The sequence below is a fragment of the Podarcis liolepis genome (assembly GCF_965112155.1).
Source record: "Podarcis liolepis genome assembly, chromosome: 9".
Classification (NCBI taxonomy): domain Eukaryota; kingdom Metazoa; phylum Chordata; class Lepidosauria; order Squamata; family Lacertidae; genus Podarcis; species Podarcis liolepis.
This window is the reverse complement of record NC_139564.1, coordinates 47,517,861-47,543,530: the sequence shown is the minus strand read 5'-3', so window position 1 is coordinate 47,543,530 and position 25,670 is coordinate 47,517,861. Positions and strand designations below refer to the sequence as shown.

The window sequence follows — 25,670 nt, the reverse complement described above, 5'->3', positions numbered from 1 at the left end:
CCAAGCATACCTTGCCTCTGCAACATATCTAGTGGTAATGGGACACACCTTGGATTCCTTAACATAACTGGTTGGGGCAGCCCCATGGTTTTGGGACAACCCTGACTAGAATCATGGGAGCTAATGTGGTGTAGTGCTTAGAGTAAGGTTACCAGATGTCCCCGTTTCCTGGGGACAGTCCCCGGATTTACAAATAAATCCCCTGACAAAATCCATCTATTTAGTAGGACGTTGAAAAGTGTTCCTGGATTCATTGAAAAAAATCTGGTAACCTTAGCTTAGAGAGCTGTACTGGGACCTGGGATACTGGTGTTCACATCCCCATTGGCCATGAAGTTCAGTGGGTGATAACATGACAAAGGGGAAAACCATTTATGCCACCTCGAGCTCCTTTGAGGAAAATATAATAACAACTAACTAAAACAAATTTCTAGTATGTTAGGTTTCTTTCTTCACTGGTCATGTATGAAAACAGGTCTATCATTTCCTTAGTTATTTAAAAATGTAAATGTACTTGGGTTTTTGCAATAAGTATACAGAGGAGAAATAACAAATGGTTTTGTATCTCTCATTCAAGCATCATGATGTCATAGTTTAATATATCTGCCTGTGGATTGGCTCACGCTGATGAAAGCAGACAACAGCGCTAACAAATGAGTTAAATTGCTATTATGGGTCTTTAATAAAAAGGAACCATGTGGTTAATGAGAGAACTGGCTCTTTTCAGATTAGCTATTTACCTCTGTTGTTAACATTGTAAGATAATATAATAAATGTAGCACGTTGCACCTTGTATACAGTGATTTGGTGCCAATTTTGGTTCAGCAACTGATAGTGTAGCAGAGTAAAGATGCAAGACTAGCTCATGGGACCGCTACTTATCTGCATAGTTTGCAACAACATAAAACAATATGAGTGCAGATGAAAGTTTTTATGTAGAATAAAATGGAAATCTGTGAACAGGTAGAAGATCTCTGTGCCAGTCTTTCCCCTACTCCAAAACAAACAAGCAACACAATGTGAGTATAAGATACTGCAGTTAATTAAATTGTTAAATGTGACCTCTTCTGCTTTGAATAGTGTGTGCGGATAAGGAAATTTGGCCATATGCTGGTGGTTACATGTACACCCTGAGGTCATTCCTTGGTATGAATTGTTAGTAACTCAAGTAATCTGAGCTGACTTCTATATTGACATGAAGTGGTGTAATTCAGACCAGACTCACAAATTTGTTACATTGTGGGGATTATTATGTATTGTATCCCCTGCAGAATTTTGCAGTAAACTGCAAATAATGCTTAAAATAAAGAATGTTTCCCAATATATTGAGGAAACACAAAATGGTCTTGCAGAAATCTCATTTAAATAGTAACAGTAATTTGAACCTATTTTATATATACACTGCATCCACAGGATCTAGTTTGCTTAGAAGTACTCTTGAGATTTGCTTTGTAATTTAAGAGGTCATTTTACAAATGCTTCAAAACACAGCATTGTTCATTTATCTTCCATGTGTTGCTTTTTCAGTTAGCAAAGAGTATCAGTGAGCAAGAAGAAGAAATGCTATATCAATATGTTTGTGCCTATACTGTTCTACCATTTTGATGTTCTCTTATATTATAATTTCCATGCAGTAGCATAAAGGGGTTGACTTGAAACCAGACTACTTAGTATTCCAGTGGTGTTTACCATTAGATTGCAGCTTTGAATGGAGTTTTACCAGAATATAATAAAAAAATTCCTTCCAGTAGCACCTTAAAGACCAACTAAGTTAGTTCTTGGTATGAGCTTTCGTGTGCATGCACACTTCTTCAGATATCTGTTGGTGTGGTGTTTGGTTCATGAATTTTTATAAGGCAATTTGATATCTGTGGAAGAGCAACATACCTATAAAAGACAAGAACTGCTTATTCGTTCCATTATATTTTCCAAAACCACTTCCTTTATTAGATATTAGCATACATACCTACAACAAACTATAAAAAAGGAGAGGGTTGTTTCGTGGAGAAAAACTAGAGTTAGTTTGGTATGGCTGTGAAGAAATGTGCATGTTGTGTGCATGAAAATCTGGCAGCTGTGCATGTTTACTTCATTTTCATGTCGCAATGTAGTTGTTCCTCTTCTTTCTTTTTGAACACTTAGAAAAATAGTTTTACGATGATGATGATTATTATTATTACAATGGTGATAGTTATAATAAAAAGCACAGGAAGATATCACTGCACACTTTATCTTATCTCTTGCAGTTTCTGTATATGGATTGCTCCATCTTTTATTTATTGTTGTTTTTCAGCAGGTTTCATTAGTTGTTTGTAAACAGCTGTGTCCAGTCTTGTCTCTCCCACTTCCCTCTACTTGTTTTGGATAATGTACGCACAGGAGGAATAGAATCCCTTAATGCTCAGACATTTAATATCTGGTGACACATTTTGCCTTAACCAGTGCGAAAAGGACCCGCTTGCAATCAGCAAAGTGTGTATAAACTATGAAGTCAAGGCTGATTTGGTTGCATTAGAAGCAAGCAGACATTTTTGTTTTGTTCTGTCTGTTAGATACGTCACTAGGTGATGATCTTGGCAGAGAAAGCCACTGCAGGAACTTCTGTGCGTTTATCAGAGCTGCTTCATTTGGAAGGAGCTTCTGAGCTGAAGTTGCACATTTAAAATGGCAAAACCAGAACATCCCCCCCCCCGGCACTTTTTGCATAGTTCAGACCTGGGGTCCCCAACATTTTTGACCTGGAAGCCTATTTAGAAATCTAATAAACTACCATGGGTACCACAAAAATGCCCAATTCTCAGAATCCCCCCCCCCACCCAAATGAAACACAAGCAAATAAGTAGGAACCCTCCTAAATAGTCAACCTGTCAATCATTCAACTCAAAAAGTTCTCCAAACCTATCAGTTTTAAAAGCTTAATGGAGGTGGCAGGAGGTCTGAGGGTCAAGGGTATGTGTGGCTGAGAGTGCACTGGTGCCCACTGGCATTACTTTGGAGACCCCATGTTGAGAATATGAGAATCACATTGTAATAGCTTTTTTTTTGTTTTTGAAAAGTGCCCATGGTTGTAGAAATGTTAATGTTAAAAATATATTTGCTGTATATGTCAAAGCAGAGAACATGCTAAGTGAGTTTTTGAATCATTGGCTTGAATTGTAAGATAAACAAATGGGAGGAAATTTGCAGCATGGAAGTTTGCTGTTCTTTTTCTTTCCTACAGCTGCCTACATTCACCCTCTGAGGGTTGAGAGGCCCTCCTGAATCATGTAGGCTGAGGTAGAGGATGCTGTAGTTGGAGGTGGTGATTGACACCTGCCTATTTGGGGCTCTTCACCCCTCCTAAATGCCCCTTCCTTATCCCATATTGTTCAGAAGGGTCCCTGTTCCTCCAGAAATGCCTTTCAGGGTTACCAGCAGCTGCAGAGGGGACAAGGAGAGAGCAAACTTTTGTTAAAAAATGTGAACGTCCTTCTCCTTATGCATCTAAGGATCCAAGTCATTATATTTTACTCAGTCTTTTTCATTATTTTTGATCTGCTTGATGTCAAATTAACTAACTGGAGTACATAGTTGTTGTATCAACTTTGGTTTTGCCTTTGGCCTGTTTATACAAACTGCATGAATTACAATGTGCATGTTTGCTGCGGGTTGCAGCTTTCCAGATCACACTATAATTTAACAAGTTTTCTCATGGCTGGATTCCCACCCACTTACGATTGCATCTAAACCATGTCATAAATGTCTTGATGTTGGTGTCATGTGTTATTTTTAAAGTGTTCCTGAACCTGTGGAGAGTAATAGCAGAGAGGTGAAGGAAAATCAGCATCACACAGCTCTTCTTTGCATATGTAAAGTCCAAATCAGCCCTAAATTCATCCTTATTTGTGTTAGCAGAGAGAATCCTCTGTTACCTGGAGGATTGTTCTGAACTACATCTCCCATCAGCTTTGGGCATCATAACTAATGGTCAAGGATGGTCAGAATTGTAGTCCAAAATGCCTGGAGGGCACCAGGCCAGTGATCTAGAGGAAATTTCAACTTACTATGCTGTGTTTGTCCACAGTAGTGCATTTAGATGAAACACGGCTGAGGCTGGCAGGACACTCACTGTTTATGTGATTTTGAGACACAATGCAGTAGCTAAAAATAATTGCCTTTCAAGTCCCCCCCCCCCCACATTGTGAATAGCAGACTGCATTGCTCTCTGCCCCAATGATGGTCCTTACACTCAACTGCTAAGAGAGAAGAATGTTCCACAGATTCAGGAAACTGCTCCCATATCAAACCATGCATTTCCCATGTTTATTTCATTTGACTGCATTAGTCATATACTTAATTTTTTTTCTGCCTACTTGGTGTTTACACCTTTCAGATATGGGCAGTAGGACAGGGAGAGAGGAAGAAATCTGCTTGGTTAACATGCACCTCACTTGTCATCGTTTAGGTAAGCTGTACATTTGCTATTTTAGTTCTTCCTCAAAAATTGGCCCACTCCACAAGGATTCCCTCTTGGACAGCACTGCAGAGTAAAGACTGGACCTAGGACGATGTGGAAAAAGCAAGCAGATTATCAGAAGCGAGTATAAACTTATGTTGCTTTGTAGATCTTTCTGATATGGAACTGTTGGGCACTGAATATGCTATGCATTTACTGGTCTGCAACATATGCACAAGAGGCATGATTATACCTGGCTTCTCCCAGTCTCTAGGCCAAGGGTGGAACCCTTTTTAGTCCAAGGGCCACATTCCCTTATGGGCAACCTTCTGGGGGCTGCATAAGCAAGTATTGAATAAAAAGTGGGGGGAGCAATGAATGCCACTTTCACCTTTGTGCAGTAGAGTACATCCTAGTGATTTTTTGACATGCACACATCAACCAATGCACCCAGGCAAGCAAGAGGCTTTGTCACAATTACGTAAGCACTCAACAAAGGAGTTCAGTGGGGCTGGTGAGGGGTGTGACCTGGGGTATGGCCTAGGGGAATTCCTGAAGACCAGTTAGAAAGGCCTGAGGTTTCCCATCTCTGCTCTAGGTATATCTGCTGTTGCTTCACTACCATTGCAGAATGAATACCCAAGGATGAGTGACTTGCTAGCCTGGTTATCTCTGTCCCTGTATAACATGGAAGAGCTAATCTTGGCAGCATCACCACTAGGCCTGAAGAATATCATCTGAATCAGCCACATGCTTTCTAGCTCTTACAAAATAGAATTTTGTAAGAGACAGCATTTTGCTGCAGCAGCACATCAAACTTCAATTCCTTGACTAAGGTCAGCATCTCCTGGAACAGGGGATGCCAACTTTATTGGACCAGTGGGCACATTTACAATTTAGAGAGGGTGTTGGGGGTGCCAGTCACAAAATAGCTGCTCTGGGGTAAGCATGACCTAACACGAAATGGCTGCCATGCAGAGTGTGGCATAACACAAAATTAGAGAGACAGCTACCCCAGACAGCCTTGTGGTTACCATGGCAAGTCCTGATTGTACAGAATGAGTATTTTGTGATCTTCTCCTCAGTCTCTCTCTCTCTCTCTCTCTTTCTCTCTCTCTCTCTCTCTCTCTCTCACACACACACACTGTTGCTGTTTAATAGCAAGGAACATGCCTCAGTACCAGTAAAAAGATACAAGGTAGTCACATCACACTTACTGCCATTTCAAAGAAATTGCTTAAAAGATACCTGCACATCTTATAACTTACTGCCCCAGGAAGTCTAGAATCGTACCTTTTTTTAAAAAAATGAAAGCCTAGTGCCTAGCGCATTTGCCCAGGGGTGCCAGTGAAAGTCTTTGTGAATTCTACAGCACCTGTGGGCATTGGGTTGGCAAGCCCTGTTCTATAGTCTAGCCAAGTTCTGTCACTTGGATTCTGCCTTCCCACTCAAACTTATTCTGGGAAATGGTTTCCAATCCTTACCACTACTATGTAAACCTCTACTAGTAGCATACAGAGGGAAGTTCGAATCTTTAGGGTTCTTAGTGGCTACACAGTTCAGTTCTAAATCCCACCACCACTCATGGAGAAGTGCCTACACTATTTTCCCCATTGTCTGTTTTCCCTAGATATCATGCAAGCCTTGTTAAACTCTCTCTCATCTGACAGTCATTTTGGAGTCTGAGATTCAATACTCTGCTTAGTAGAGTGGTTACAGCTTCTGGTTCTTTGTGGCTTGAGGTCAGCTAGAACGAGTTGCCATGTCACCCAGTTCTCCCCAAAGCACACAACCACTCAGATGAGTTTCTCTCCCAGACTCTTTTCATAATTTTGAAAAGGTGAGGATTGTACACTGTCAGCCTCTTCAAGCTTCCTTCCTCCAATTGCTTATGAAAATAATCTCCAAACAGTGTCAATAAAGAATTTCCAGATAACAGATAGTAGACATTTATGATCAATTCAAAGAAGGCTGCATTGACAAATTATTTGTGAACAAAGAGTCAGAGAAACAAAGTAGAAGATCAAAATTCTTCATTTGAAATCCTTTGGGAATGCATTGGCTGAAAGTGATTTATTTATATTGTGCTATTAAATGGAGCATTCATAAATGAGATGTGAATAATTTATTCAACAGATATGATAAAATATAGAAACTGTCTTCTGTTTAAATTCTGAGTGTATAATGTGGGTAATGGAAGTACTATGTGTAACCACATTTAAGTGCATGCAAAATTGCTTTCATGTGATGCAGCTTGAAAGTAGGACAGTGACATAAGAAGGAATCCGCTTATTGAAGATCTTCTCTCTCCCTCCCTTCCTATTTTCATAAGTTGGAAACAGAGAAAATTCAGATTTTATTTTTCCAGAGTGGAGGGACATTGGAAGAAAAGACCACTTCCAATTCATGGGTTTTCATGACCAACATTAGAGTTGTCAGAGCTTATATAACCTCCTTGATGTCTTGCTGTAGAGGTATTCACAGTGACACATATAAACACAAACACACACACACATATGCAACTGCCTACTGTGTGTGTGTGTGTGTGTGTGTTTTCAATAGCAGACATGTTAGGAGCCAGTGTGGTGTAGTGGTTAAGAGTGGTAGTCTCGTAATCTGGGGAACCGGGTTCGTGTCTCCGCTCCTGCAGTCCTGCAGATCATAATGATCATTTTAGTTTTGTAAAATAGTATCAGCATGTGTCTGGAAAAGACATTTGGATAGAGGATGACAACAGGAAGCCACTGGCTGGCCAAATACGGTGACAGCAACTGCCATTGCTAATGCCACCACTGTTGTAGCTTTTCAGGTGTCTTCTTACGGCCTGATTTTAACTCTCCCTCCCTTTTTTTCTTTTTGGCGCAGAGTGTAGTGGGAGAAAGGGAATAAGAAAGAAGCATGTAGATAGCTTCTAGTCCAGGGGTCGGCAAACTAAGGTCAGCGGGCTGGTTCAGGCCCAATTGCCTTCAGGATCCGGCCCACAGACTGTCCGTGGATCAGCATGGGGATTCTGCGCCATTTTTTCCTGCGCCATTCTGTCCCCTCCCACACCGCTGTGGCGCCTCCTCCCTCCCTCCTCCTGGCTTCTCCCCGTCCTGCCTAGAGGAGGAAGGGGCCTGGCCTGGCCTGGCTGAACACCATTTTAAGCAGCCCCTCTCCAGAGCCAGCCCTTTCGCTCCACTCATCTTCCTGCCCTGGTGCTCCTGTGGGCCAGAGAGCGGAGCGGACGAGCTCATTCTGCCTACCCCTGAGAAGCAGCAGCCCCAGGGAAGGTAAGCACAGTGGCTGGGGTGGGGAGGAGGACTACTTGCCCCCCTCACCTCTTTTTTCAGCTCCCCCCCAGTCCCGCTTCTCCGGCCCGCCACAAGGTCTGAGGGACAGTGGACTGGTCTGCAGCTAAAAAATTTTGCCGACCCCTGTTCTAGTCAGTCATCCACGATCCCCTATATCTTCTGTGCTGTTGCAATGTCTAATGAAGTTAAAGTTTAGATCACATGAGTAGGATGAACCCGGTCTCTCAATGAATAGCTCAGACCTGGGGAACTTAATGGGTGCTGTACTACTGAGTGGACTGGCATCACTTCAGTGTCTCCTGGCCATTCTGCTAGTTGCTAGCAATTTTACATGGCAAATTTCAGAGATTCTAGTTTTGTAGAAGAGCAGAAAAAATCCCGCATTTCACATTTTTTGAAGGACAAGTCTAGATGCTAAAAATTCAAAGACTCAAATTAAGTCTTCATCATCAAAGCATAAATGGAATTCTCTTATGTGGTTCTTCTAAAAACAAAATACTTAAAAGTTAGTAAGAAATCAACAATGTTTGACATTATTGGTCATGTTCAGGACAAGTTACCATACTTCATGGAGGAGGGCTTAAAGAATATGACTTGGCTCAGGCGGTGAAGGAAAAGAATAGAAGTCAGATTTTTTCATCACTTTAAAAGGTTCTAATACTGGTTTAACTATCAATAAATATAGGTGGCTAGCTTGGTTGCTCTTGGAAAGAAGAATTCACTAAAACACCTATAAAAGTCTGTGACTTGTGTGTTGGGTATTCTAAACAAATGCCTTGATTCCTTTGATCCTATATAATGTTCATGGCCAAGTCAAATGTGCAATGCTTCATTCAGTAGAATGCCCTCAAGGCAGCTTTATTTGATGGTAAGAGCTAATGAAGATCTGTGATTTGCTCTTCCCCTTTCTTTGCTCCATGTTTCCTGTTAAGAATTAATTTATTTCTTGAGCCCGAGGATACTGAAGTCCCAGCATTGATCCTAAACTCAGCCAGCTATTCATTAGTAGATTCTAATAAGATCACTCAGTTCATTGTTTGTTTGGGTGACACTTCACAAAAAGTGTCACTACCCATATTGGCCTAATCTTATAAATGAAACTAGTTCAGGTGCTTTGGGATCTTAAATACAAAAATACACTAGTTAAGCCTTATGCTGAAAAATCTCACCTTGATTCTGGGTGCACTCCAGTCACACACAGAGTTCCTATGTTTCCATAGAGAACTGTCTCCTCTTGAAGAAGTTAGGGGAGTCTTGAATATACAGTGGTACCTTGGGTTAAGTACTTAATTCATTCCGGAGGTCCGTACTTAACCTGAAACTGTTCATAAACTGAAGCACTACTTTAGCTAATGGGGCCTCCTGCTGCTGCTGTGCTGCCGGAGCACGATTTCTGTTCTCATCCTGAAGCAAAGTTCTTAACCCGAAGCACTATTTCTGGGTTAGCAGAGTCTGTAACCTGAAGCGTATGTAACCCGAGGTACCACTGTACCCTGAAGACTCCAATGCTCCTGCAGCAAATCTATGTGAGGGAAATAAACCCAGAAGTAGAAAAGGCTTCCCAAAGACATGTTTATAAGATCTTCTTCTGCTTGTCCAATTTTAATTTGTAGATGACTTCTTGTATCTGAAACAGTATTTTAGAAGGGTTTGTACAACAGTAAAACCCATGTTGGGTGCAGGACAATTCTTCATTTTACAAACACAGGGATTGCTTTGCTGCTCTAAAATGTCAAGACCTATTTGACATACATATTTCCTCAGTCATGTTATTGATTCCTTATTGCAGTACTTTGCCATCCATATTTTTGATTTGCCTTAGTTTGCTGTAAATTGGTAGATGCACTGACCATGTAATGCTTCGATTGATTTTGTTGCATGTTGATTTACAGTGTGTTATACCGATCATGGCCTTTTTGGTTGCTTTTGAGAATAGCTTTCATGATGACTGGTCTGCTTGTCCTTTCAGTAGCACTATTTCAGCACTGCTCAGTTCAGTGGTGCTACCCATGAGAAAAGAATTCATTCTGTTTGGTCTTAGTACCAGGGGTGTCACGGTAAGCCCCACTTTGCTCAATCAATCACAAGAGTGGCAATGTTCATCAACTTTGGGGACCCCCAGCCCCCTCAAATATTTCATTACGAAGGTTGAGGGGACCTTGGCCCCTAGGAGTTGGCTACTATGCCTAGTACTATGTGTGTCCCCTTAGATCCTATGTGTGTTAATCACTCATACTTCGAGAAGGAGGGAAAGGGACATGTATTTTCTGCAAGATGTTGTTAGAATGTATTTGCATGCAATTGGAGTTGTTGTAATGTTGGCTAATATCTCTTAGCTCTGGGATAAAACTTTTATGCGTGTGTGTGCATATACACATACATGTGGCATATACACACGTCTTTAAGCACTAGTAGTATAAACTCAAACATGAACAATTTCTAAAAGTATAGTAAAACAAAACTTACAACTGCTATTTAATATTTACATTAAGCAAGAAATAAAACTGTTTGAAGTGTAGGACAGTGACTTCACAATCTCTTTAATTTAAAACGTTTCTCCTTTATGAAATCTTTGGAATTATTCCTTATTCTCACGAGTCCAAGTTGTTACTGCATTTGCTTAAATTCAACCCTTGTTGACATTGTTCCTCCCACCTCCTTTTTCATATATGCCACTGTCAAAATTATGACAATATGCTTTTCAGGTGGGTTTTGCATCTTGAACCTTTGTGATGGCACAGATTTTTCTGCTGAAACATCTGAAACTATCCAATGACGCAGTACGCAACTATGTGTGCTTTAGTCCTATAATTGCATAGTGATCTCTGAAATGCACAGGCTCTCAATCACACACCCACACTCTCTATAGTCCTATTCATGCAACTGAATAAAACAAACATGAAGGAAGGTGTGGGATTGTGGTGACCTTTGCATGTTGGCTGTATCACCTGTACAGTCTTTATGCACTTGCTTTATGGGTAGGTGAAAGCCATGCAGAAACTAGGTTCCCAACTGCTCCGAAAAACCACACTTGCCTGTGTGTACATTTCATACACACAGAGAAACTGTACAGTAAATACATATAGATGGGTATGGGACTTGCTGCCAAGATCTCGCTCCTGCATATGCATGTTTTCTGTATATACTTCCAATTTTGTGACCAGTACATCTCTCTCTCTCTCTCTCTCTCTCTCTCTCTCTCTCTCTCTCTCTCTCCCCCTTCCCCCTGGCTTTCTCTCAGACACCTAACCAATGAAGATTTGTTGGTTATATACAAAGCCAATTATGATGTCAGTGCCAGTCTAATATATTTTTTTAAACACGAAAGCTCATACCAATAACAAACTTAGTTGGTCTCTAAGGTGCTACTGGAAGGAATTTTTTTACGTATTTTGTTTCGACCACGGCAGACCAACACAGCTACCTACCTACCTATATTTTTCTAAAGCAGTGCCAATTGGAGCAAACATGCCATTGAGCCACTAATTCATGTCTCCATCTATTCCATGCATTGCCTGAATCAGGTTGCTTTACACTGTTGCTTAGCAGGGCTGACTGTGACCCCACCCCCATCCCGGCCATCCCCTGTATTGCCACAGTGACTGGCCCCATGTCTAACTCTACTTTTTGCAGAAAGTTTGGTAATGGCACAGTCTTAAGGACAAAATGAAGGAAGCAAATGCACCCTTAAATCATTTGGTAGCCCCCAATAGACGATTTAAAAAGCCCTTTACCCATCATTTGCAGTAGGCTGTTGTATCAGGTTTCATTCTCCTTTCTAGTTACTGTAAGGATAAGATGGGAACTTGCACAGCCATACAAAATGGAGTGAAAATTAGGCAGTTAGCAGTATACTATTCTATCATGAAACTGTTTGAGTCTTTGAATTTTTAGCATGCAGGTACAGGAGTCAGCAAACTTTTTCAGCAGGGGGCCGGTCCACTGTCCCTCAGACCTTGTGGGGGGCAGGACTATATTTTGAAAAAGAAAAAAAATGAACGAATCCCTATGCCCCACAAATAACCCAGAGATGCATTTTAAATAAAAGCACACATTCTACTTTTTTAAAAACACCAGGCAGGCCCCACAAATAACCCAGAGATGCATTTTAAATACAGTGGTGCCCCGCAAGATGAATGCCTCGCAAGATGGAAAACCCGCTAGACGAAAGGGTTTTCCGTTTTTGAGCTGCTTCGCAAGACGATTTTCCCTATGGGCTTGCTTTGCAAGACGAAAACGTCTTGCAAGTGTTTTTTTCCACTCCCCCCCCCTTTTTCTAAGCCGCTAATCCGCTAATAGCCTTTTAGCCGCTAATCCGCTAAGCCTTTAATAGCCGCTAATAGCCTTTTAGCCGCTAATCCGCTAAGCCTTTAATAGCCGCTAAGCCTTTAATAGCCGCTAAACCGCTAATAGCGCTAATCCGTCAATGGGCTTGCTTCGCAAGATGAAAAAACCGCTAGACGAAGAGGCTCACGGAACGGATTAATTTCGTCTTGCGAGGCACCACTGTAAAAGGACACATTCTACTCATGTAAAAACACGCTGATTCCCAGACTGTCCACGGGCCGGATAAAGAAGGCGTTTGGCCCCCGGGCCTTTGTTTGTCTACCCATGATGTAGGAGATCCTTTGGTGCCTCAATATGCAGCTTTAAGCGCTAGGTGAAAGTGTTCCTCTTCAACCAAGCCTTTGGCTAGCATCCTATATCATTTTAAATGTTTCATGGGAGAGGGTGGAAGGGGTTATCATTGTTTAATTTTCTTCTTCTTTTTATTATTAGGTCTTTTGTGTTTTTATCTTGTATTGTTATGCTGTGAACCCCCCTGAGAAATGCAGATGAAGGGTGGTATACAACTTTTAACAACAACTACTACTACAACAATAATACTGAGAAGTTCCCCTCTGCATGTCCCACTGAAATGAAAGGGAATTGTGAAAGCCTGTGTTCCTGCTGCACTGTTCCTGTTAATTTTGATGTGCTATATTTTCCAGTAGACTGTGTCCAATAACCAGCGCAAGCCCAATATATTTTGTGGCCTTAAGCAAAATACAAGATGCCACCGCCCTTTATTCCATGTTCAAAAGCTGGCCAGACTGGGCAGTTTGGGGCAGAATCTGGCATTGTACCTTAAGGGCAGCAGGTTAGCAGTGATATCCACTTTCTACCCTCAGCATTTGCCCCCTGAGCTGGATGCCTCATTCTGCCTCATGATGGTAAATGGCCATTGTTCTTCTTACTCAGCCAGCATTGTTCTACAAACTTGCTGGAGGGCTGTACCTTATCAAGTGTTCTCTTTTCTTAATAGAAGAAAACTTAGCCCAGCTTTCTCTCCCGTGGACGCAAAGATGTCTTTAGATATTTGTTTAATCATATCATAGTATTAAAAGGGCACGCTGAGGACACACTGCACTACATTTAGCACACAACTTTTTCAGTGACTGAAAAGTGTTCTTTAGTGTAGCGCCATAGAGACATTTACCGGATAGCTAATTGAAGGAACGAAACGTTATTTGACGGTTGTGGAGTGTGGATCTAGATTTATAAACTTTTGCCACATATTGTGGGAATGGGAGCATAGCTCAATCAGAGATCCATGCTTTGCACATGAAGGGTCTCAAGATCAATTCCTGGCACCCTCAGTTAAAAAGGGAGCTCAGGTTGCAGGGCAGGGAAAGACGTCTGCAAAGGACAACTGCTGGGTGTCACCATAGTAGATCATGGATCGGAACATAGGAATCTGTGTTATACCAAGTCAGACCATTGGTCTATCTAGCCCATTATTGTCTAAATTGACTGACAGTAGCTCTCCAGGGTTCCAGACAGGAAACTTTCATTAAATCCCACCTTTAACCGTTCAGCTGAAAAAAATTATTACATAAAAAGGATTGAAGTTGGAACATAAACTGACCCTGAATGTGCATCAGCTGTAGCAACTGAACCATTGGCCTTACAACTTCATATTGCTATGCTCATTTTAGCTGCTCATTTAACATAATTGGCTACAATACATGGGATAGAGACTCTGTACATCAACCACAGGTGAGAAACACTGCAAAAGAGTGGGAGTTTGACTTCTGGAAGAGTTAGATAACAGGAAGAGGAGGGCAGAGGAGTAAACATAGTAGTCCTGTGCCTTCCAAGGAACACTGACATGATTTGCCTTGGCTATTCATAGTGAAATAACTGGTTGAGAAACTGGGATGCTTCCTGGAAAATAACTGAACCCAGAGGTCGCTGCTCCTAATAGGAGCAATTCAGAACTCTCAACTTTTGAACAGCGTTCAAAACTCCCATTGCTCTAGGTCAGGGGTCTGCAACCTTTAAGACAAAAAGAGCCACTTGGACCCGTTTCCGAAGAAAAAACAACTGGGAGCCGCAAAACCATTGCATGCACGCCGCTGCCCTCCGATCTGACAGCGGGCGGGAAGGCGACGTCGGGACGGTGCGTGACTAACACACGCACCGCCCCCATGCGGTGTCACAGCCAGTACAGTGCCCGCCACAGTGGGGAGTATCGGGGTGCACAATGCGCCTCCTCCCCTTGCTAGTATCCACCCCGGAGCCGCGGCAAAGGTGTAAAAGAGCCACACGCGGCTCTGGAGCCGCGGGTTGCAGACCCCTGCTCTAGGTGCATTTTGTGACAGGGAGTTTCATCAGTGTGAGCAGTTTCTGAGCTCTGGGTGCAGTACTGCGCCTAAGATTTCAGATTAAAACTGCCACTGCTGGAAGGAAAGGAGGACCTTTTCTGCCTCCCCACTTCCAGCCACTCTCTGATGACTGGAGAAGGGACCCTCAAAAGAATATTAGGGAGGAAGGCAGGGGAAGTATGGATTTGTTTTTTGCAGTCTTCAGATGTGGACTAGACCATGTGAAAAATGAACATAAGGTTTTAGCTGTAGTTCATTCATTTTCAGCTTTGTATTCTTGTTATTAAAAAAGCGTGCCTAGACACTCCGTTGGGGTGCCCATAACCTAGGTTTAAGGTGCCATTTAGCTCCTAGCTTTCATATCTCAGTTTCTAACACTGCTTTTGAACAATATTTTCATTTAAATATTATTTTGTCAACACGTGATGCATATGCTTCTTGAGCAAGAAGAGTGTGCTAATCAGTTTGCTAATCATTGCTATGAATCTTTTCTTTCCTGGGAGTTTATGCTTGTAAAATTTGAAGCTGTTGCATGTACTTCAAACCAAGATATAAGCTAGAAACGTGGAAAACAATTAATTATGTTCCTCCTCAATGAAGCCCTTCGATTAAAGCTGGCCAGGCTTTAACTAAACCTCCATGAGAGCCTGTCTGTCTGTCTGTCTTTCTTTCACATGGAGGGGTCCATGCTGGGTGTGAGATGCACTGACTTAGGACTCATGAAAATGTGCTATAATTTTGTGACAGTGCCTTTCAACAATCTTTACAGCACTCTTCTAGTTATTGCTGTTAAATAAATTATAAATCACAGCCCTAGCTAGTATGCTTCAGTTGCAACTAAGATTTGGCCAATTTCTGTTCCGCTGTTGTGTTGGTCTTAAAACACTGTGATTTTGTTTGGTAATTGCACACATAGAGGAAGATGCCATCATTGGAGGCACAGCAATGATTAAGGGCAGAGCAGCAGGTGGCTGTACTATGGATACAGAATGGAGGATGCCATCTGTTTGTAAAAAAACAAATGTGTGACTGTGGAACTCCTTTGCAGAAAACCAAGCCCAGTTCAAAACAAAGGGTGGTAGGGAGAGAAATTACAAATATAAATAATTTTACTGTGGAATCGGGCAGAGGAATATGGGTGGAGGATAGCTTACATATTATAGAGTGGCATATATAGAAGTCACTACCCTTAATTTCTTGATGTGCATTAACCTAAAGACTAATTTTTTGCACTGCAGGATGTCAGAAATATATAATCCCATCACTAGCAGAAATAAGCTACTGCAGTCAGCAATGTGGGCTTTCTGATATTTTGCCCTAAATTTATTGGGAATTGAATTAACATATTTTAGTAAGCAAAACTAAAAATAGAATGTCATGTTGATTTTATGTTTTGCACAAACACAGGGTTTTTTCTGCAGTTGGATTTTCCCTCTCCCACCCCTGCAGCCAGGGCTTAGCATACTATAGTATGTTACTACAGTAAACATAACTTTTTAATGGACTGGGAAACAAACAAAAATAAATAGATCTTCTTATTGTGCTGGTCTGGAACTGAACCTGCAATATCTCCAATGTATGCCTGCAAAAAATCATCAGACTACCATCTTACTACCATTTCTACCATCCTTCAATTATTATTGCATGAAATAACAGGGTCACACTTCAAGGAAAGCTTCATTAAACAAAAATGTATTTAATAGCCACATAAATATTGAAACACTAGGTACTTGTCTAATTTCAAGTGGTAACTGATTCCAGAGGGCTGCAGTTGCAACACTAAAACCCTGGATTCTAGTGCATACTAAGAGCACTTCTTGGACCTGTGGTTTTCTTAGTTGTGCCCCATCTGAGGATCACAGTTGCTAGGCAGGGATATTTGGGCAAGGTCATTCCTTTGGTTTCTTCTTACCTTGGCCAAAGCATCCTAGGTATAACCATTTGAGCCACAATCCTGAAGTAACCTTTTTAAAAAAGCAACCTTTAAGCATAAACCTTTTTGTCTGTCCTTTAAAATGTACATATTTCCTAAACCTTAACGATACTTGGAAAACACTGGGGTTTTTTTGTTTTTATCAGCTAAAGATGAACTCAGCTTTGCTTACATGCACCCAGTTAATAGCACCTCTCTATCTCTGGTTCAGTTGCTATAGAAACCATGTCCTGCTAGCATCCCAATCTTACACTGTTCTAAATTCAGACCACAGCGTTAGACAATAATATTAATTGTGTACCTTATACTTTGCTCTAATCTTCCTCATTTTAAAAATAATTCTGGTATGCATTATGAGAGGGATTATATATGAAATTCTCACAGGTGCAATGCCTGTACTGTGGTATACAAAGAACCCATGTGATTTGTAGAAATACAGAGCTCCCTAAAAGACATAGGTACAAAATGGAATTGCCCACTGCTGCTTGTAAAAAGCATAATAGCAAGCAAAAAGTGTCTTCCCTGGGGCTTAGGGCTACAGCTTCCTGTTGCTGGTAGTTACACACAAATACAATCTAGTGTAATATAAATGAAGTTAAATATATGGCCAGGTCAGGACAAAATGCTTGATCTTCATGGTTCATTTTGACTTAATGGCTACTTGATGAAGGGAGGGCCAGCAGTTTTAAAGGAATGCTACCCATTAATAATTTTAAAAGGAGATTGCTCATATTTCAAGGATCTGCCCACCGTAAGTGGAAATCATTCACACACACCACCACCACAGAATTTGTCCATACATTTTGTTAAGGCAATGGGACCCGGGTGGCGCTGTGGTCTAAACAACTGAGCCTAGGGCTTGCCAATCAGAAGGTCGGTGGTTCGAATCCCTGCGACGGGGTGAGGTCCCAGCTCCTGCCAACCTAGCAGTTCAAAAGCACGTCAGAGTGAAAGTAGATAAATAGGTACTGCTCCAGCCGGAAGGTAAACTGCATTTCCGTGTGCTGCTCTGGTTTCGCCAGAAGCGGCTTAGTCATGCTGGCCACATGACCCTGAAAAACTCTCTGCGGACAAACGTTGGCTCTCTCGGCCAGTAAAGCGAGATGAGCACTGCAACCCCAGAGTCGTTCGCAACTGGACTTAACTGTCAAGGGTCCTTTACCTTAACCTTTGTTAAGGCAGAAATTTGTCTTGTCTTTGGTTTCAGAAATGTGTGTTTCTTCAGGTGGGGGCATGGATTACAAAGAGCTGTAGCAAGTACACTTTAAAGATATTATAAAGGAAAGTGTGTGGTTTTTTAATCCAATTGGCAGCACATACTAATATTTTTGTTTGGATCATATTCGTTCTGAAAATTCTAGAATTGCTAGGTAGGATAACACAATTGGGCAGTACTTAATACTGTGATAGCACAGTACTTACTAAGTCAGCTAATTAAAATGATGTGATTAGATACCCATGATTATATTGTGATCATATAACATAATATTATGCACCTTCCTTGTCCCCCTGAACCGTCTATAATTTGCCTGGTCAAAAGGTGGCAGCTGTAACCCAATGACCCACCCAACCTGCACTGCAAATTGTTTTGAAGCTCTTCTAAGAACCACTTTAAACACCAGACAGCAGAATCATGGAATTGCTGAGTTGAAAGGTACACTGAGAATCATCTGATCCAAGACCTTGCAATGCAGAAATATGCAGTTGTCCAATACGGGGACTGAACCTGCAACCTTGGCGTTATCAGCACCACACTTTAACCAACTGAGCTATCCAGTGTGGGGGGATTCTGCACATAATACATGAAGTGGGGCTTGTGAATCTTATTCATGGTAAGATCTGTGAACATCAGGTAAATGTTTTGAGTTCATGAGCCCTACTCACAAGTAAAATATGTGAGCTGCTTTTCCAGTTTCTGTCAATTTCACATTTCACATTCATAATTTTGATGTTTGCTTCCCTGGGCTCCTTTATGAAGAAGGGCAGGATACAAAGTTAATAAATAAAAATGAATAAAATTGTTCTCTCCCATTTCCACTTTTGTTTGCATTTAATAAAAAAATCTGCACAAAAGTTCACATTTAAATAGTATTTCATTTTTAAAAAATGGTATTTATAGACAACTTTATCTCTATTTACACATTTTATTTTTTTCTTTTAAAATGCATTTAGCTTTTGGTCTTCTCCATGTACACTGCCAAAATTTGCTCCAGGGAATCCTCCATCTCTCTGGAGCATTATTTTAGTTGGGGCTGTGTGAGAGGTGGAGGAAGTCACAGAAGCTGAATTTCACAAGCACCCCTGCAAAGCCCTTTTAAAAATGCTTTCCTTTAGAAAAGGGGATTATTCAACATAGAGGCAAAGGTAAGATTTCTTTGTGATTTGTTCCTGTAGAGATTAGCACTATTCATGGCATGAAAAGATTGTAGGACTCCTTGGAAGTAAATAACCAAGCAAGGGAACTATGAGATCTTTATCTCCCCACCCCATGAACGAACAGCTACCCACCTGTCATTCATCTGACATCATCTGACATTCCCTGTGGGGAACACTCTGGCAAACAGTACCCAGAAGGATTGAATTTTCCACTCACCAGCTGGTGAGGAGAGGATTCAGTCCTCCTCTTTGCAGTGATTTGCTTCAGCAGTGCATTGCCTGCAGTGAGTTCCCTAGTTGACATCATCCGGTGACATCAGTTGATTGACAAATGGGTGTGGGTTGGGGAAAACGGCATCACAGGTCAAGATTGGCCCATGGGCTGGAGGTTCCCCATCCCTGAGAGCAAGGGAACTTGCTGTCTTGTTTCTAGACTAGTTATCATGGAAATGGTAAATCTTGGTGACGTAGTTGAATATTCATCCACAAATTGTTCCCAGGGAGAAGGGTTTTAGCATATGCGTCCCCCTGCAATGGCAGTTATCTCTGAAATAATCTTTTTTCATGATGAAACAGTATATCATGTAAGGCTGTAAACAGGTTTACAGCCTCAATGAGAAATACTCCTATGCCTTCATAATTTGATTGTGACATACTTCATGAGTTTGTCACTGAAGGATTGTTGACAGATGCAGAACGTGACATGGCATCTATGTACTGAAGGCAATGATTATAACTGGTAGGTGGTACCTGTCAGAGATGTTTTAGATAATGGATATCCTGTTTGAGGACAGGAGACTAGCTCAGCCACTGAAACTTTTCTATCTATTGTTTAATGAGCATTCAGGTAATTTGTCTAAACTGGCTTCTTATCGCTTTTGTTACGTTTAAGATCAACCTACTTTTAGAAAAACCCTACCTACCCTAAGCCTTGGTTGTTGGATGGTTTATGAATTTGAATAAATAATACATAATATGAGGCTAGTGGGTGATGCTGGGATCCTCTTTTGACAATTTCCTATGAAATTTCTTATCACTTATTAGGCACATATATTTGAGACAGAGCAACTTTTTGATGGGGCAAATTCCCATAGGTCTTTAATGACAGTTATCTTGCAGTAATGCTTGTCAAGATGTCTTATTTTGCAGGATTGAAGGTCACCAAAGAATTAGATGTGGTGTTAAAGTTTTTTCTAGCAATATTTATAGTTTTATACTTAAAAACTAAGTTTTTAGTTTTGTCTTAAATGCACCTGTAGTTTTGTGTTTATAACTGTTTTTAATTAATGTATGTATAAATCACAGTGAGTTGATTGTTTAGAAGGTGGTTAATAAATCGTAACAACAACAACAACAACAACAACAACAGCAACCACAATACCCCCTGAAAAAGCAATACTAATACTAATAATAAATTCTCACACACTTATGTGGTGCCTACTAAAGTTGAGGGTTGATTATCTACCTTGTGGGGATGTAATTCAATTAAACCAGTGGTAGATTTGGAGAAGGGATTCCACTGCTGCAGGGAACATTTTTTTTTTAAGTCTAAAAATAACTCTCTAGGGACTCCACAGAAATACCAACTGATGAATTATGTTTTACAAATCTAATTCTTTTCATTCAAGAGAAGATTAGCAGTTGCCTTTATGTAGAGCTGCCTCTATATGCAGTCCAAAGCCCTTTGTGAAGGGGATTATATAAGGGTGGGTTCATTTCCAGTTTTGGCAAGTAAAAGTCATTCAGAAAATAAGCTGAGACAGTAGAGCTTGTTGTTGGAAGAGTACAGCTCCCTCTCTGTGAATGATCATTATTTATGGGCGAGAGCACATCCATTCTGTATTAGCGCTAGCTTTGTTTTATTATGTTTTTACATTTTTTAAGCACCGTGGATTATATACAGTTTTTATATGTACACAGAAGGTTGATGATCAGAAAAGTATATTATGAAACAATTCTAATCTGTTTTATTAAATGGTGCAGGTTATGAATATTACAGGTTTGACAACATTTAAGAATGATTAAAGCCTAATTCAAACCACCATTGGGTCAGTGGCAAGAACCTTTGAAAAGCCTTTCCATGTTGGTTTACAGATTATAGTGAATTGGCTGTGTGCATCAATTGCTGCATGCTGGATCCAGCTTTTTGCATGCCATCATAATTTCTCAAAAAGTGATTTTTGAAATAATCTATCAGCAGCCAACATTTCCTCACAGCTCCCATGCGCACAGATGGTCATGTGAATCAGCCTTACGTAATGATTATGGGGTGGTAAGAAGTGGGTTGAATTCTGCTTGTGTGTGATTTATTTGGCATGAACACAACTGGCAGCCCAGTCTACCTTTATGGTGTCCTAGCAACACATCTGGAAGGAAGTTGTGCGGCAGGACTTTAAATGTGTGTCTGGGTGGCACTGCTGGTTCTAAGCTACCTCTGCCTTTCATCAGAACAAGACAAGAGGACTAATCCAGCCCATGCACTTCCATGTTAGAAAGGCAATGTGTGAACTGAGTCTGAACGAATGTTGGTGGCTTGTGACTCAGTGGCCCAGTTCATATGAGGATTCATAAACCATGTTTATGAAGTGAGGAATAAGCTTTGGGGACAAGCACTTCTCCCTTGCCTTTCCTCTTCTCTCCTCCCACTGTATGTCGGGTTGGCACATAGATCCTGGCTTGTGTGAAGCCAGAGTTGGCTGTTACAGTGGAATTTGAGAGCTCTAGCTTAAAGTCTGGTAACAAACCAGGCAATGGGATAGGAAGGATGAGGACCACCTGGCCCCGGTCCTTGTTTATGACTTCATTGTTTTTGAATGGTTTCCCAAACTAGGCTCATTTGGATATGTTCTGAAGATTCAGTCAAATGTTTCTTGTTGCATTTTATTAGGTAATGCTTCCCACAGCAATAAAGCAGATGTACAAACACTTGCCTGCACCAAAGAAATTAAGCACATTGCAATTTGCTTTGCCAGCAAAGCATATGTATGATGTGTCTTCTTTTGATATCTTGTCAAACGGCTGAGAATTTGGACTCCTCAGAAAAGGGAGGTATTTCAAGTGTAGCCAAGGTGACACCCTCCAGATTTCGTAGAGACTGCAGTCGACACTGTCCCTCACCACTAGCTATGCTGGCTGGGTCTGATGAAAGTTATGGTTCAGCAACTTCTGGAAAGCACATGTTAGTTACCCCCACATTGAAACAATATTTAATACAACTTTTTGATTCCTTTATTGATGCTTCAACATTCAGCAACAATTGAAACGGAGCTTCTGCAGCAGTAGTATTTCTACAATTAGAATACTGCATTTTAGAATGGTCAGCATTTGAAAATTGTATATTTGGTGCTCATACCTAAATGCGGTATTCATATTTCCCTCCATATACTGCTGTTAACGTGCAGCACAGTAACCAGTATTAATTTTTATTCTCCTTTTTGAGTGCAAGAGATAACACAAGTTGCCTTAAAACGAGGGAGATGAAAATAAATGCAGAATGGGGAAAGAGATGTTATATTTCATTATGATCTGGAAAACTAAAGATACATGCTGTCTACCATGCTGAGCCACATGCTGAGAGCAGCAGTGATCTGTTTTTCAAGACATGCTAATCTCTATCCTGGGAAGCCTTTGGCCAGAATATGATCCTTAACCTTTACCGCTTGTAGTTTTTCATTATGATAGTCCAAGTTCCTTGATCTGGAATATGTATCTACACATCTTATAGTAAAACATTGAATAAAGCCCTTGAACTCAGTTGTGCATGAGGAGGTGTCTGGCTAACAGATGCACAGTGCAAAGGTCTTTCATCTTTTCCTATGTGAGAAAGATTTTTACCACATTTGTTACACAGGTGCTACCTGTTTCAAAAGCTGTACAAAGCCTGGCATTAATTCAGTGTGTGCCTCTTTGAGAAGTTAAGATAAGAACTGTGTGAAGGTTACCAAAACCTCTAGCCAAAGCATTCAATAAGTGAAAAAAGCTCCCACCTCCATTGCTTCCTGACATGTTGCCCCCTTAAGGTTATTATGTCACAGTGCTGATGTGAGATGTCAGTGCAGGAGTCACGTGCTCTACTTTCTTGCCTGGTCTGTCTGAACTAAAAGTGGACACTGTGAGGGCAGGTGTGGTGGTGTGGCATTGGCAGCAAAGCAGGGCAGCTCTGACTGAACTTGTTGATAGACTATAGTTATGGAATTCCATTGTATTTGATGGTCTATATTTATGTTCCTAGTTTTAGAGATGGTTTAGCATTCTTTCACTTGTTCAACCATGCACAGCTTGCATTTTCTAGATCCAAACAAATAGCTTCATATCACTGAGTTCATGTTGATAGTGAAACAAAAGTTTTATGTATTAACAACACTAGGTACCTTTGGGTTTAGTGAAATGCACCTGCCAAATACTCCTACCTATAGCTGAAATGAGTACACAGCTTATACAGTGTATGCAATTCATGTTGAGTCAATAATATAAGCACATATACCAGAAGCACCCCTGCTGAAAAATACACATGGCCTTATGCTTCTCATGCTAATACCAACATCAGCTTAAGACATCATCTGTCCATCCCAAATCTTTTTCCCCACCTTGTTTCTTGTGCCAACCTGGGCTGCTGTCACCTCTTTCCTTCCATTCATGTATTATACAGGAAATAAATTCCATGCTGTTTCCTCCAGTGGTAGAATATAATGGTAGGAATTTGACTCTTCTGTTGAGTTTTGGGACAGCTTTGCATGGAACTGGGAAGTGTCACAACGGGGAAGTGCAGTTGTGTTTTCTTTCTCTTTTATCCACTCCTGAAATTTGCACGTCTTTTCCATGCATGCATGTGGATGCTTGCTATCAATGTTCAGCCAGCTCATGTACCTCTCCTCGCAAGAGATATGTAAGTTACATGAGAATTATATCTGTATTATGTAAAGCTGCTCACAAAAGCCCCCTTCATGTTATCCACATGTAGAGGGCTCCATCCATGAAGGAGAACAGAATTGCACTACTGACCATGTTCTGATGTTGCATGCTTCCCCAACGCCAACAATGATACATTGTCTTGGGAGAGTCTCAAAATCCATCCTTACTGTTGGTAGTCATATGTTTCTATGAGGGGGGAGTAAGGCATGAACTTCATGGACAGATCACAGCTGTTCAAGCAGTCCAGTCATGTATACATTGTCATCTGCTGCAGAGACAAGAGGAGAGACAAAGAGGAGAGACATACTGACCTGCTGTTGGGTATCTACAGTGCATGTTCACCTTCTCTGTTCCCCTGGGTGTGCATTTATTTTTTTCCAGCTGAAAATAATCCTGCATTTTACTAATGTTTAACATTAATTCCTCCTCTAGCAAAAGTTTTTACTAAAGCTGTCAGCATTGTTGCTTGAGAAGGGGTTTCATGGTTTGGCTCAGAATCAAACCCGTGTTTCTCATCTATTTTCTTATTAGAATCTTGGCATTTTTATTTGCATTTGATTACTCTCTCAACTGCAATATTTTGAGAGCATGGGAATTATATTGGGAGTTTTTTCCCCTTAAAGTAAGAAGTAGTTGAGAGTAATTAAAGGATTTCAAAGGAAGTGCTTACTGTATAAACCAGCAGGAAAGTAGAACAACATAAAAGTCTAGCATGAAGGTTTTTTCACAGTCTTCACATAATACACTGAAACTTTGAAATGCCAAGATCATTTAATAGGGTTTAGTCTGTCAGCTTACATATGAGTAGAGAGGCAGGGGGTGGACAGCTGCTAATGATCATGGGAATATCAGGTTAAATTAGGAGAGAGAGAAGCAGAATGAATGGTAGTAAAAGAGTTAAAGGAAAATGACAAGGGCTTTCAAAGATGTACCAAGGGAACAGTGTAAGTGGGTCTATTAATAGGGAAGAAATATGAGCATAATAATGACTCAAAAGTGTCGGAGTAATCTTGAGATTGATACTTAATCAGGTGCTTGCCCCCTTTCCTGGTCAAAGAGTAATCAAGTTGTGTTCTCTTCAAATGGGGATAAGGACGGTTTCACATAACCAGTAAGTATAGGGCTGGCTCTTTTTATTTTGTTGAAAATGACAGCTTGCTTACCTCTGTCCTTTCATCATCATCTTGACTGCCACAATATTTTAGAGTCCTTGCAAGCTTGTCAATTTGTGAGTAATTTGTAGATGCATATGTTACTTTGTGTATGCAAAAGAGTAGTGTTTATGTGTGATTGTAAATATGCAGGAGATGGTGTGCTTGTTAGAGTAACTGTGTGTGGTTTTGCAAGTGTATGACTGTTCGGATAGTAGGTCCTGGATCTCTCTGACACTTCTGATGTAACTCCAAGCCAGAATCACCTGCCCCAGAGGATATCTAGCCAGTGAATCTACCAGACCTGAGGTCAAGGGGCAACTCATTGAAAACAATTATGAGGAAGAAAAGTTAACAAACTGCAAACTTGGGAGAAGCATTTCAGAGTGGGAGCCAAATCTAAAACCAACATGGGACTGCTACCAAAAACCAGCAGCTCTGTGTCAACTCCCTTAGTGACATAGGAAGCTGCCTTATTCCTATTCAGGCCATTGGTCCATTTAACTCAGTATTGCCTACAATGACTAGAATTGGTTCTCTAGGATTTTACTCGGGAGACATTCCCAACCCTGCCTGGATATGCTGTGGCTTGAACCTGGGATGATTTGATTCGTTATTTGGCCCCCACATAGAGCTGCTGCACAGCACTAGTATTTTTGAACCTCCAATTGATATGAGATGATTTGCTGACAGGAGCAATGCCAGGATAGTGAGTGAGTCAAACTAGATATGACACAGTGGGCTGTTATTTTTTTTTATGCGTGTTTGTAACGTTTAGTTTTTTCTGCTCAGACCTTTCTGGTTGGGGAAGTTTAAATTTCTCTTCTCATCACCGGAAATGATAATGGATGCACACATTACATCTAATTGCCCCTCATTTGCTTTTAAAAATTGTATATTTATAAAAATACAATTAAGATTCAC

General features: G+C 40.9%; 1 protein-coding gene across 3 annotated transcripts in view; it reads left to right on the top strand.

Annotated features, from left to right (window-relative positions):
- Positions 1-25,670, top strand: part of GPM6A (glycoprotein M6A) — a 175,468-nt gene that overhangs the window by 92,549 nt on the left and 57,249 nt on the right. The window contains exon 2 of one of the 3 annotated variants that reach the window (XM_083520344.1): positions 4,373-4,444. The exons of the other annotated variants lie outside the window; for them this stretch is intronic. Coding sequence (XP_083376470.1) covers positions 4,373-4,444 — 72 coding nt within the window. The remainder of the gene's footprint in view (positions 1-4,372; positions 4,445-25,670) is intronic. 3 annotated transcript variants of the gene reach the window in all.